Source organism: Haliotis rufescens, unplaced genomic scaffold (assembly GCF_023055435.1).
Source record: "Haliotis rufescens isolate VD_foot unplaced genomic scaffold, xgHalRufe1.0.p SCAF_14, whole genome shotgun sequence".
Lineage (NCBI taxonomy): Eukaryota > Metazoa > Mollusca > Gastropoda > Lepetellida > Haliotidae > Haliotis > Haliotis rufescens.
Window position 1 is genome coordinate 2,752,239 of NW_025963824.1, and position 14,058 is coordinate 2,766,296.

A 14,058-nucleotide genomic window follows, 5' to 3' on the forward strand; every position below is an offset into this window, starting at 1 on the left:
ACACTCAGGCTCTTCCAATAGTCTCCCCTATTACATACACTGACACACAGTTAGGCAGAACACCCAGGCTGTACACAGACACTCAGGCTCTTCCAATAGTCTCCCCTATTACATACACTGACACACAGTTAGGCAGAACACCCAGGCTGTACACAGACACTCAGGCTCTTCCAATAGTCTCCCCTATTACATACACTGACACACAGTTAGGCAGAACACCCAGGCTGTACACAGACACTCAGGCTCTTCCAATAGTCTCCCCTATTATATACACTGACACACAGTTAGGCAGAACACCCAGGCTGTACACAGACACTCAGGCTCTTCCAATAGTCTCCCCTATTACATACACTGACACACAGTTAGGCAGAACACCCAGGCTGTACACAGACACTCAGGCTCTTCCAATAGTCTCCCCTATTACATACACTGACACACAGTTAGGCAGAACACCCAGGCTGTACACAGACACTCAGGCTCTTCCAATAGTCTCCCCTATTACATACACTGACACACAGTTAGGCAGAACACCCAGGCTGTATACAGACACTCAGGCTCTTCCAATAGTCTCCCCTATTACATACACTGACACACAGTTAGGCAGAACAGTCAGGCTGTACACAGACACTCAGACTCTTCCAATAGTCTCCCCTATTACATACACTGACACACAGTTAGGCAGAACACCCAGGCTGTACACAGACACTCAGACTCTTCCAATATTCTCCCAGAGCTATACAGAATGAGATAAGCAGCTTATTTGCGTAAAAATATTCAAAACCAAACTACATGCAATGAAAAACTCAAATGTATAAAAACGAAGCTTTTCCAGCATGCGTACAAAGGAGCTAATTTCCAAAACACAATTACGAGCTAATTTACTTTCCGAGTCTAGCCTATATAGTTAGAACAGTTATATACATCTAAAACATTATTATTATTTTTTTTATTTTAATCTTAAAATGTTCACTAATTTTGGGAAAAACCCAATAGAGACATGAGGAGATGAGTGAAAAAATATCGGTTACCCAATGAAAAATGTAATAATCCAATTAAAATAGAATCCCTAGATTGCTCTTGTCTCCCCTGTTTTATACATTGACACACAGGCGGAAAAGCCAGACTGTAAATATACTGCCTGTATAAACATAGGCAGATCCCAACCTGACAATACCTATCAGCATGTTGTGAAGGACATCAAGCAAACAGGGGGTTTATTACAGACAAATATGGAAATATTAACAACAGATTTGATTTTATCTGTATTTCCTGAACACTCAAAGTCCTTGAACCAATGATTGTACATTGATAACCACGTAGGTGAGACTAGCGTGCTATTGCTTCCTGGTGTGGCTGACCTGTGCTCACGAGTGCATGACCCATATAGTACGACAGCACTACAACACTACGATACTACGACAATACAGCACCACAGCAATACAACACTACATTTATATTTCAAGACCAAGTCACTACAGATATATTTTTAAACTTGAAGCAAACCAAAATGTCATTTCCTTGAACTAAAAAGCGACAAGGGAAAACCCTGATGGTAACAAACAAGCTGACTTTGTTTGAAAAATATACTTATATGAAATATCACTTTAATGACAAATATTACTTGGCAATGATGAACATGACTGGGCAATGATGAACATTACTGGGCAATGGTGAACATTACTGGGCAATGATGAACATGACTGGGCAATGATGAACATGACTGGGCAATGATGAACATGACTGGGCAATGATGAACATGACTGGGCAATGATGAACATTACTAGGCAATGGTGAACATTACTGGGCAATGATGAACATTACTGGGCAATGATGAACATTACTGGGCAATGATGAACATCACTGGGCAATGATGAACATTACTGGGCAATGATGAACATCACTGGGCAATGATGAACATTACTGGACAATGATGAACATTACTGGGCAATGATGAACATTACAGGGCAATGATGAACATTACTGGGCAATAATGAACATTACTGGGCAATGGTGAACATTACTGGGCAATGATGAACATAACTGGGCAATGATGAACATGACTGGGCAATGATGAACATTACTGGGCAATAATGAACATTACTGGGCAATAATGAACATTACTGGGCAATGATGAACATGACTGGGCAATGATGAACTTTACTGGGCAATGATGAACATTACTGGGCAATGATGAACATGACTGGGCAATGGTTAAAATTACTGGGCAATTGTGATGCACTTTCATTCTCACAAAGCATCCCATCGTTACTGGGCAACATGGGACGATCCAACTCTTCACTCATACATCCAACCTCCTTGTAACTGTGCAGGCAGTTTGTAGTTATATGGGATTACCAAAAGCTGTGTGTTTTAGGGATCATACCACAAGTGGATTTTGCAGATAAGGTGACGCATGTAGATAGGCAATGTGTGTGTTTCTAACTTGAAGTTTCAATGTTGATTCTTACATTAGAGCTCCAGATAAGCTTTTGGTATTTTACCCATGCATTTTAAAATCATCGGGTATCTGTAATTCTATCTGGGTATTCAAATTTCTGTTACCCACTAGTTTTTACACATGTGGGTATTTAAGTAAATATTTAAAAACACCACTCATCTAGTCCCTGCAAGCTGGTGTCGTGTGGGTTTGAGAGCTTTATAGGACTCAAAAATACCACGATGCTTCCACAAGAAAGTGTGATGGCAAATGATCATGACGTAACTGTCACCGTGGAGTTTGGCAAGGTTGACAGAATGTCTGTTTATAATTTCAAAATAAGTTGCTGATTTGCTAATCGAATACGCAGGGTTACTTCACAATATTTTGATGATACGCACAAGTTTTATTTTTGTAGCGAATCTGTAATGTTTGTTGCGTATTTGATACGCTTGGATTTTATTTTACTGCGTATTTCTGCATTTTTTATGTGTATTTTACGCAGATACGCAGCTTATCTGGAGCTCTGTAAACCATCATCACATTCAGCTGGAAATGATGTAAGAATCTACATCGAATGGTCACCATATGCCGTATGCACATTTACCAACAACTATACTCCCGACATCCTGAATTATAAGTAATCCCTTAAAATGGTGTGAACTACGTGGAAGTTATCAATATAATTTCTACCTATCTTGTGTAAGAAAGCTTTGTGAGATAATCTCTATTCATCTATGACTCATCCCGATATACTCGAAATACTGGCGATGTGACGTTAAATCTTAACTCACTCACTCACTATTCATCTATGTATTGAAGTCAGCGAGATAATCTCTACCTACCTTGTGTATGGGTGAGTGAGTGAATGAGTGAGTTGGGTTTAACGCCGCTTTTAACAGTATTCCAGTTATATCACAGCGTGTGAGCTTAATGTGGGAGGAAAGCCCGAAGTGATGCATATCTTATGTATGGAAGTTAGCGAGATAATCTCTACCTATCTTATGTATGGAAGTTAGCGAGATAATCTCTACCTATCTTATGTATGGAAGTTAGCGACATAATCTCTACCTATCTTATGTATGGAAGTTAGCGACATAATCTCTACCTATCTTATGTATGGAAGTAAGCGACATAATCTCTACCTATCTTATGTATGTAAGTTAGCGACATAATCTCTACCTATCTTATGTATGTAAGTTAGCGACATAATCTCTACCTATCTTATGTATGGTAGTTAGTGACATAATCTCTACCTATCTCATGTATGGAAGTTAGCGACATAATCTCTACCTATCTTATGTATGGAAGTTAGCGAGATAATCTCTACCTATCTCATGTATTGAAGTCAGCGAGATAATCTCTACCTATCTTATGTATGGAAGTTAGCGACATAATCTCTACCTATCTTATGTATGGAAGTTAGCGAGATAATCTCTACCTATCTCATGTATTGAAGTCAGCGAGATAATCTCTACCTATCTTATGTATGGAAGTTAGCGACATAATCTCTACCTATCTTGCGCATGGAAGTTAGCGACATTATCTCTACCTATCTTGCGTATGGAAGTAAGACATAATCTCTACCTATCTTGCGTATGGAAGTTAGCGACATAATCTCTACCTATCTTATGTATGGAAGTTAGCGACATAATTCTACCTATCTTATGTATGGAAGTTAGTGACATAATCTCTACCTATCTTATGTATGGAAGTTAGCGACATAACCTCTACCTATCTTGTGTATGGAAGTTAGCAACATAATCTCTACCTATCTTGTGTATGTAAGTTAGCGACATAATCTCTACCTATCTTATGTATGGAAGTTAGTGACATAATCTCTACCTATCTTGTGTATGGAAGTTAGCGACATAATCTCTACCTATCTTATTTATGGAAGTTAGCGAGATAATTCTACCTATCTTATGTATGGAAGTTAGCGACATAATCTCTACCTATCTTGCGTATGGAAGTTAGCGACATAATCTCTACCTATCTTATGTATGGAAGTTAGCGAGATAATTCTACCTATCTTATGTATGGAAGTTAGCGACATAATCTCTACCTGTCTTATGTATGGAAGTTAGCGACATAATCTCTACCTATCTTATGTATGGAAGTTAGCGACATAAACTCTACCTATCTTATGTATGGAAGTTAGCGACATAATCTCTACCTACCTTGTGTATGGAAGTAAGCGACATAATCTCTACCTATCTTATGTATGGAGTTAGTGACATAAACTCTACCTATCTTATGTATGGAAGTTAGCGACATAAACTCTACCTATCTTATGTATGGAAGTAAGCGACATAATCTCTACCTATCTTATGTATGGAAGTTAGCAACATAATCTCTACCCATCTTATGTATGGAAGTTAGCGACATAATCTCTATCTATCTTGTGTATGGAAGTTAGAGAGATAATCTCTACCTATCTTATGTATGGAAGATAGCGACATACATGACATAATCTCTACCTATCTTATGTATGGAAGTTAGCGAGATAATTCTACCTATCTTATGTATGGAAGTTAGCGACATAATCTCTACCTGTCTTATGTATGGAAGTTAGCGACATAATCTCTACCCATCTTATGTATGGAAGTTAGCGACATAATCTCTACCTATCTTAAGTATGGAAGTAAGCGACATAATCTCTACCTATCTTATGTATGGAAGTTAGTGACATAATCTCTACCTATCTTATGTATAGAAGTTAGCGACATAATCTCTACCTATCTAATGTATGGAAGTTAGCGACATAATCTCTACCCATCTTATGTATGGAAGTTAGCGACATAATCTCTACCTGTCTTATGTATGGAAGATAGCGACATAATCTCTACCTATCTTATGTATGGAAGTTAGCGACATAATCTCTACCTATCTTATGTATGGAAGTTAGCGACATAATTTCTACCTATCTTATGTATGGAAGTTAGCGACATAATCTCTACCTATCTTATGTATGGAAGATAGTGACATAATCTCTACCTATCTTATGTATGGAAGTTAGCGACATAAACTCTACCTATCTTATGTATGGAAGATAGCGACATAATCTCTACCTATCTTATGTATGGAAGATAGCGACATAATCTCTACCTATCTTATGTATGGAAGTTAGCGACATAATCTCTACCCATCTTATGTATGGAAGTTAGCGACATAATCTCTATCTATCTTGTGTATGGAAGTTAGAGAGATAATCTCTACCTATCTTATGTATGGAAGTTAGTGACATACATGACATAATCTCTACCTATCTTATGTATGGAAGTTAGCGACATAATCTCTACCTGTCTTATGTATGGAAGTAAGCGACATAATCTCTACCCATCTTATGTATGGAAGTTAGCGACATAATCTCTACCTATCTTAAGTATGGAAGTAAGCGACATAATCTCTACCTATCTTATGTATGGAAGTTAGTGACATAATCTCTACCTATCTTATGTATGGAAGTTAGCGACATAATTTCCCCCACCTATCTTATGTATGGAAGATAGCGACATAATCTCTACCTATCTTATGTATGGAAGTTAGCGACATAATCTCTACCTATCTTATGTATGGAAGATAGCGAGATAATTCTACCTATCTTATGTATGGAAGTTAGCGACATAATCTCTACCTATCTTATGTATGGAAGTTAGCGACATAATCTCTACCTATCTTATGTATGGAAGATAGCGACATAATCTCTACCTATCTTATGTATGGAAGTTAGCGACATAATCTCTATCTATCTTGTGTATGGAAGTTAGCGACATAATCTCTACCTATCTTATGTATGGAAGTTAGCGACATAATCTCTACCTATCTTATGTATGGAAGTAAGACATAATCTCTACCTATCTTATGTATGGAAGTTAGACATAATCTCTACCTATCTTATGTATGGAAGTAAGACATAATCTCTACCTATCTTATGTATGGAAGTAAGACATAATCTCTACCTATCTTATGTATGGAAGTAAGACATAATCTCTACCTATCTTATGTATGGAAGTAAGACATAATCTCTACCTATCTTATGTATGGAAGTAAGACATAATCTCTACCTATCTTATGTATGGAAGTTAGCGACATAATCTCTACCTATCTTATGTATGGAAGTAAGCGACATAATCTCTACCTATCTTATGTATGGAAGTTAGCGACATAATCTCTACCTACCTTGTGTATGGGTGAGTGAGTGAATGAGTGGGTCGGGTTTAACGCTGCTTTTAACAGTATTCCAGTTATATCACGGCGTGTCAGCTTAATGTGGGAGGAAAGCCTGAAGTGATGCAGGTCTCAGACGTTTACCACTTCGGTGAAACCCACGAGCACGGGTATAGTGCTGACAAACCTAGAAACATGATCGGGGCGAACCGAGATTTGAATCCACAATCATTGGTTTCTGTGATTATCTCTACCTATCTTATGTATGGAAGTTAGCGAGATAATTTCTATCTATCTTATGTATGGAAGTTAGCGACATAATCTCTACCTATCTTATGTATGGAAGTAAGCGACATAATCTCTACCTATCTTATGTATGGAAGTTAGCGACATAATCTCTACCTATCTTGCGTATGGAAGTTAGTGAGATAATCTCTACCTATCTTATGTATGGAAGTTAGCGACATAATCTCTACCTATCTTATGTATGGAAGTTAGCGACATAATCTCTACCTATCTTATGTATGGAAGTTAGCGACATAATCTCTACCTATCTTATGTATGGAAGTAAGCGACATAATCTCTACCTATCTTGCGTATGGAAGTTAGCGAGATAATCTCTACCTATCTTGCGTATGGAAGTTAGCGAGATAATCTCTACCTATCTTATGTATGGAAGTTAGAGAGATAATTCTACCTATCTTGCGTATGGAAGTTAGCGAGATAATTCTACCTATCTTATGTATGGAAGTTAGAGAGATAATTCTACCTATCTTGCGTATGGAAGTAAGTGACATAATCTCTACCCATCTTGCGTATGGAAGTTAGCGAGATAATTCTACCTATCTTATGTATGGAAGTTAGCGACATAATCTCTACCTATCTTGTGTATGGAAGTTAATAATCCCTGCTCACCTCGTAATATGCGGAGAAGTCGAGCATTTCGCGGAGATCCAGCTTCTGCGCCTGCAGCAGGAACTTGTTGAGTGACGAGGCGTACTGCCGGTCAGCTTCGTACCGCGAGATGAGGCACTTCCTGAAGTTCTCCAGCAGGCGAATCTCGGCATCCTGGATCCCAAGCAAACCCTCATGGGACACCCTCCCCTGGAGGTCACTGCCGAACCCCATCGGGAAACTGAAACAGATCAGACACGTCTATACATGACAAGATGGGTGCAAGCAAACCCTCCCCTGGAGGTCACTGCCGAACCCCATCGGGAAACTGAAACAGATCAGACACGTCTATATATGACAAGATGGGTGCAAGCAAGACCCTGTGGGACACCCTTCCCTGGAGGTCACTGCCGAACCCCATCGGGAAACTGAAACAGGTCAGACACATCTATACATGACAAGATGGGTGCAAGCAGGACCCTGTGGGATACCCTCCCCTGGAGGTCACTGCCGAACCCCATCGGGAAACTGAAACAGGTCAGACACATCTATACATGACAAGATGGGTGCAAGCAGGACCCTGTGGGATACCCTCCCCTGGAGGTCACTGCCGAACCCCATCGGGAAACTGAAACAGGTCAGACACATCTATACATGACAAGATGGGTGCAAGCAGGACCCTCGTGGGACACCCTCCCCTAAAGGTCACTGCCGAACCCCATCGGGAAACTGAAACAGATCAGACACATCTATACAGGGCGTGGAGTCATCCCACAGATGACATCCTTACCTTGTCAGCTTGCTGACGGGGTCAACCACTTTGGTCATGTGGACAAGGCAAATGACCTCTGAGCAGAAGGTCTGTGGTTCGAATCCCATCACAGGACTCGGAAATTTTATGGCAGCTACATTGGCGCCCAACGTGGGGCTGAGCACGTTCATATTAGATTTGAGCAAAACAAGCCTCAGTACCCTACTATGCGGCCCGGGACGTGCCTTCTGTTGACGGGGGAGTATGTAGCAGGGCATGGAGTCATCCCACAGATGACATCCTCACCTTGTCAGCTTGCTTACGGGGTTAACCTCTTTGGTCATGTGGACAAGGCGTCCGACCTCTGATCAGAAGGTCTGTGGTTCGAATCCCATCACGGGACTCGGAAATTTTATGGCCGCTACAACAAGATGGGTGCGAGCAGGACCTTGTGAGAGACTCTACCCTGAAGGTCTTACACCCACAATGAAGCATGTATCTGATATCTACTAGTTGTCCTGATAAATATATAGAGATTATCAGTTGAGTGTGCTTCCATGGCATAAATATCACATACTAGCAATACAACTGTATAATCACTTACTAGCAATACCATTGTATTATCACATACTAGAAATACAATTGTATTATCGCATACTAGCAATACAATTGTAATATCACTTACTAGCAATACAATAGTATTATCGCATACTAGCAATACAATTGTAATATCACTTACTAGCAATACAATAGTATTATCACATACTAGAAATACAATTGTATTATCGCATACTAGCAATACAATTGTAATATCACTTACTAGCAATACAATAGTATTATCACATACTAGCAATACAATTGTATTATCGCATACTAGCAATACAATTGTAATATCACTTACTAGCAATACAATAGTATTATCACATACTAGCAAAACAATTGTATTATCGCATACTAGCAATACAATTGTATTATCACATACTAGCAATACGATAGTATTATCGCATACTAGCAATACAATTGTATTATCGCATACTAGCAATACAATTGTATTATCACATACTAGCAATACGATAGTATTATCGCATACTAGCAATACAATTGTATTATCACATACTAGCAATACAATTGAATTATCACTTAAAGCAATACAATTGTATTATCGCATACTAGCAACACAATTGTATTATCACATACTAGCAATACAATTGTATTATCACATACTAGCAATACAATTGTATTATCACATACTAGCAATCCAATTGTATTATCACATACTAGCAATAAAATTGTATTATCACACAGCGTTCCCGTTTCCAGTAATTGCCAGTTTTTTACCTCTAATTACCAGTTTACCAGTAAAATTAGGCTTGGGCCGGTAATTCATGTGACTGCCAGTCTCTGTGGACCGACCGGCAAATAAAGTACCTTATAAATCTATGTTGAACAAAACATCGGTGATATTCATATAAGTACATTTTTCGAACAAAGTCAGTCTGTTATCATCAGGGTTTCCCCTTGTCTATCACTTGGTTAAATATTCATTTGTAGCGACTTCGTCTCGAAATATTAAAACAGAGAAAGAGAAAATTGTGAGTGAAGTTGGAGTGAATGACATATAGATCTAACTAAGTTACTTCAGAGATGACATCTTTGCACTGAACATGATGTTGAAAGAATTAAAACCAAATAATTTTCATACGTCTTTTTAATTGTTGAAGTTGGGACTGGCAAAAATTAGGGGGTACTGGTAATCATCTGGTTCAACAGACTGGTTTATAACATCAATAAAGTTGTCCATTGTACATGCTGTATGATAAAATCAATTTTTGGAGAGTCTATGAAATATATTTTTCAAACAATCGCTATGTTTTGATGCAAAATACCTTTTTATCATCAGCGTAGTGCATTAGGTTTGGGACGGGTAACCATGGTAACGCAGGTCGGGTGGGTACTGAGTGGGACCCCAGTACCCACAGGACTACCCGGACCCATAGTAAGTCATGTGATACAATGTTTAAGGACAAAAAATCACTATGAATCAATGTGTACGCCACAAGTCAATAATGTTCGCATTTCTTTCCAACTAGTGTAGTCACTACACACACATTCCTTCTGCTCCGGTAAAGCAATTCATAATCAGACATTCCGTACCCAACGCTTGAGACCTACAGATGGTACCTGATGCGGGTTCGGTCAGCAAGGGCCGGTTATGGGTATATCTAACATATTTTGTTTATTATTTACAGTGGTTACCATGGTTACCCAAGGACCCGCCAAAATTTCCCATTATCAAGTGTCCCCAATGTATATGGACAAGTTAGGTGAGGTGTGGTGAGGGTGAAATGGGGTTTCAAGTCTTGTTCAAGATTATCGCACTTATTTAGTGATGTCCATGTGCGTGCGTGCAGTGATTTTGAAGCGTGACATAGATCCACTACATGGCTATCTGCGTCAGTGAGTTTGAATTAATTTCAGTGAATTCACGGTGTGTAGATTTCCTCCCCCTCTTGACCTCCAGCCCACCTCCCCCTCTTGACCTCTATCCCCTCTCTGCCACCATCCCACTTTCGGCCTCCACTCCCTCTCAACCCCTTCCCCCCCCCCTTCTTGACCTCCATCCCTTCTCAACCACCTCCCCCTTTTGACCTCCATCCCCTCTTGACCTCAAACCCCTCTCAACCACCTCCCCCTTTTGACCTCCATCCCCTCTCAACCACCTCCCCCTCTCTGCCACCATCCCACTTTCGGCCTCCACCCCCTCTCAACCCCCCCTCTTGACCTCCATCCCTTCTCCACCCCCTCCCCCTCTTGATCTCCCCCCCTCTAACCCTCCATCCTTTCTCAACCCCCCCTCCTCTTGACCTCCATCCCATCTCCACCACCTCCCCCTCTCCCCTTCTTAACCTCCATCCTTTCTCAACCACCTCCCCCTCTTGACCTCCATCCCCTCTCAACCATCCCCCCCCTCCCTTCTCAACCACCTCCCCCTCTTGACCTCAAACCCCTCTCAACCACCTCCCCCTTTTGACCTCCATCCCCTCTCAACCACCTCCCCCTCTCCCCTTCTTAACCTCCATCCTTTCTCAACCACCTCCCCCTCTTGACCTCCATCCCCTCTCAACCATCCCCCCCCTCCCTTCTCAACCACCTCCCCCTCTTGACCTCAAACCCCTCTCAACCACCTCCCCCTTTTGACCTCCATCCCCTCTCAACCACCTCCCCCTCTCCCCTTCTTAACCTCCATCCTTTCTCAACCACCTCCCCCTCTTGACCTCCATCCCCTCTCAACCATCCCCCCCCTCCCTTCTCAACCACCTCCCCCTCTTGACCTCAAACCCCTCTCAACCACCTCCCCCTTTTGACCTCCATCCCCTCTCAACCACCTCCCCCTCTCCCCTTCTTAACCTCCATCCTTTCTCAACCACCTCCCCCTCTTGACCTCCATCCCCTCTCTGCCACCATCCCACTTTCGGCCTCCATCCCCTCTCAACCACCTCCCACTCTCGACATCCACCCCCTCTCGGCCTCCCCCCCTTATCTGCCACCACCCCATCACGGCCTCCACCCCGTTTCGTCCTCCATCCACTCACTGCAACCACCACCTTTCTGCCTCCACCCCCTCTGTGCCACCTACCCCTCTGTGCCACCACCCCCTCTGTGCCACCTACCCCTCTGTGCCACCACCCCCTCTCTGCCACCTACCCCTCTGTGCCACCTACCACTCTCAGCCTCCACCCCCTCTGTGCCACCACCCCCTCTCTGCCACCACCCCCTCTGTGCCACCACCCCCTCTCAACCACCAATGACTGGTAATAGCCACTGGTTGCGCTACGATCGAGCCCAGGAATGCCAGCCCAGTTCGGCAAGGGTGGAAAGTGGACTTTTATAGTCAGTTAAGTCTCTTGCCTTTGGAAGATGGGATACTTAATGCAAGGATATGAATATACTGATCAGTGTTCTCAATACTGGGGGGGGGGGGGGGGGGGGGGACATTATACATGACGACAGTCATCACACACCAATATTTTCAAACACTGTTTGCCTACATGGGCAAGATTATCACAGCAGGCACGCAACGTTGGATCAACGTTTAAAATTGGCTGCTTTTAGGTTGTGACGTTGATCAACCAAAATGCAACGCTGTATCAATGCTAAATCTTAAACGTTGAGCCATGGTTGTGATACTGACGTCACAACAATGTTGAATTTAAGACGTACGCACATCATTTCAATTTGATGTGCGCCTATAGGAATATCGACAAATCACCCTACTTTTCCACTCCGTTTCACCTGTTTTAACACTGCGTTGAAACCCAAGCATGATCAGTTAGCCTGCCAATTCAAATTTGAAGTGTCAACATCAGTTCAATTTTCATATGAAACCAATTTGCAATGTTGTTTCAACGCTGAAGGGTGATGTTTGTTCATCGTAATGCCTGCTGGGTATATATCATCCCTGTGTTATGGGTTTTTGAACACCTAAGAAAGTTTCGTAGTTTTCACACTCATCACACTTTCTCACTAGTTATTTAAGACAACTTTATCTTAAAATCCAGCCATGATCTGAGTATTTACAATGTTTGTGTGGCGCCATAACCCTCGTTGTAGCAGGAGTACTTGCGATAAACATGGCAGTCCAAAAACACAAGATGTCCGAAAACATATTATTACAATGATATGGGATGCCATGATGTAACATTGCCAACTGTAAAAGAACATACACCATGGCAACAAGTTATTTCAACTCACAAAGTATATACAACGTGTGTATTGTGTTTTTTTCGTTGAGTCATGAGCACTGTACGAAATAATGATAGATATTCATGCACCAGGTGCACTGCACTTAAACAAGTACAGCTTGTGTTTACAATGATTATTGTTTACACCTAAATTATATCACACTTTAAATTTATTGCGAGCATAATAAATTACAATTTGACGGCATATTATTTCAGCTGACCTCTTGATTCAGAAATGTCAATATCTTATCTATTCATTTCACAATAATTTATTTTCAACTCTCAAAACATTCATTGGACATCTATTTAATACACCTGTATCGTGACCTAACTTTCAGCTGCCCCAACTATCTCCTTTACTCCCACAACAACATAGGAATAAAATAACAATCGTAAATCATATTTGATAAAATCAGTAGAGAAATGCCCACGATCTGTCAAAGGCCTCCGGCAGATCGCCTGTTGAATGAGATGGGTGCACTGACAGGCTTCTCGTCCAACTGTTGCTTCAGCACGTGAAGGATATATTCTTCTTACCTTTCGTTGAGCCGACACTCTACTGAATGAAATCCATAGGGCGCTAGTCACACGGTATCAGAATGAACAACATATCCTAGTCTCATATCTCCATCACGTTACAAGATGCCATAATACTTCCGCTTTTCTGGGGTGTGAAGTACGTCACTCGATCTGTTGTTGTGCACCTGCAATGCCGCGTCACCAATTCGTGCATTATAGGGTTGGATACAAAACGTAACTCTTATTGTATACATACGAATTATGATTATTCCCGAATCAGAATGTATTGTAAAGTTTTTATTGAAGAGCGTGCATGTTGCTTGGAATAGAATGTTGAATAGACACTATCTTATTTCTTACACTAACGTACTTCTCTGCATGCAAAGCAGTAAATAAATTACATTATTTGTCACGAAATATATTCGCCCCCAGAATAAAATCTCCCCCCCGGCGAATTTATACAGGTACAGTTCGCCCCTCTCGAAATAAACTCTCCCCCACCCTACGAAATAAAATCTCCCCCAGAATATTGAATATCCCCCTAC

The 14,058-nt window shown here is 41.2% G+C and overlaps 1 protein-coding gene across 1 annotated transcript in view; it reads right to left on the reverse strand.

Moving 5' to 3' along the window:
* Nucleotides 1-13,676, reverse strand: part of LOC124120991 (tyrosine-protein kinase Fer-like) — a 50,608-nt gene extending 36,932 nt beyond the window's left edge. Inside the window, exons 1-2 of the mRNA XM_048395637.1 lie at nt 13,532-13,676; nt 7,523-7,742 (exon numbers count right to left, since the gene is read on the reverse strand). Of these exons, the coding sequence (XP_048251594.1) occupies nt 7,523-7,735 (213 nt within the window). The 5' untranslated portion in view covers nt 7,736-7,742; nt 13,532-13,676. The remainder of the gene's footprint in view (nt 1-7,522; nt 7,743-13,531) is intronic.
* Nucleotides 13,677-14,058: the final 382 nt, after the last annotated feature.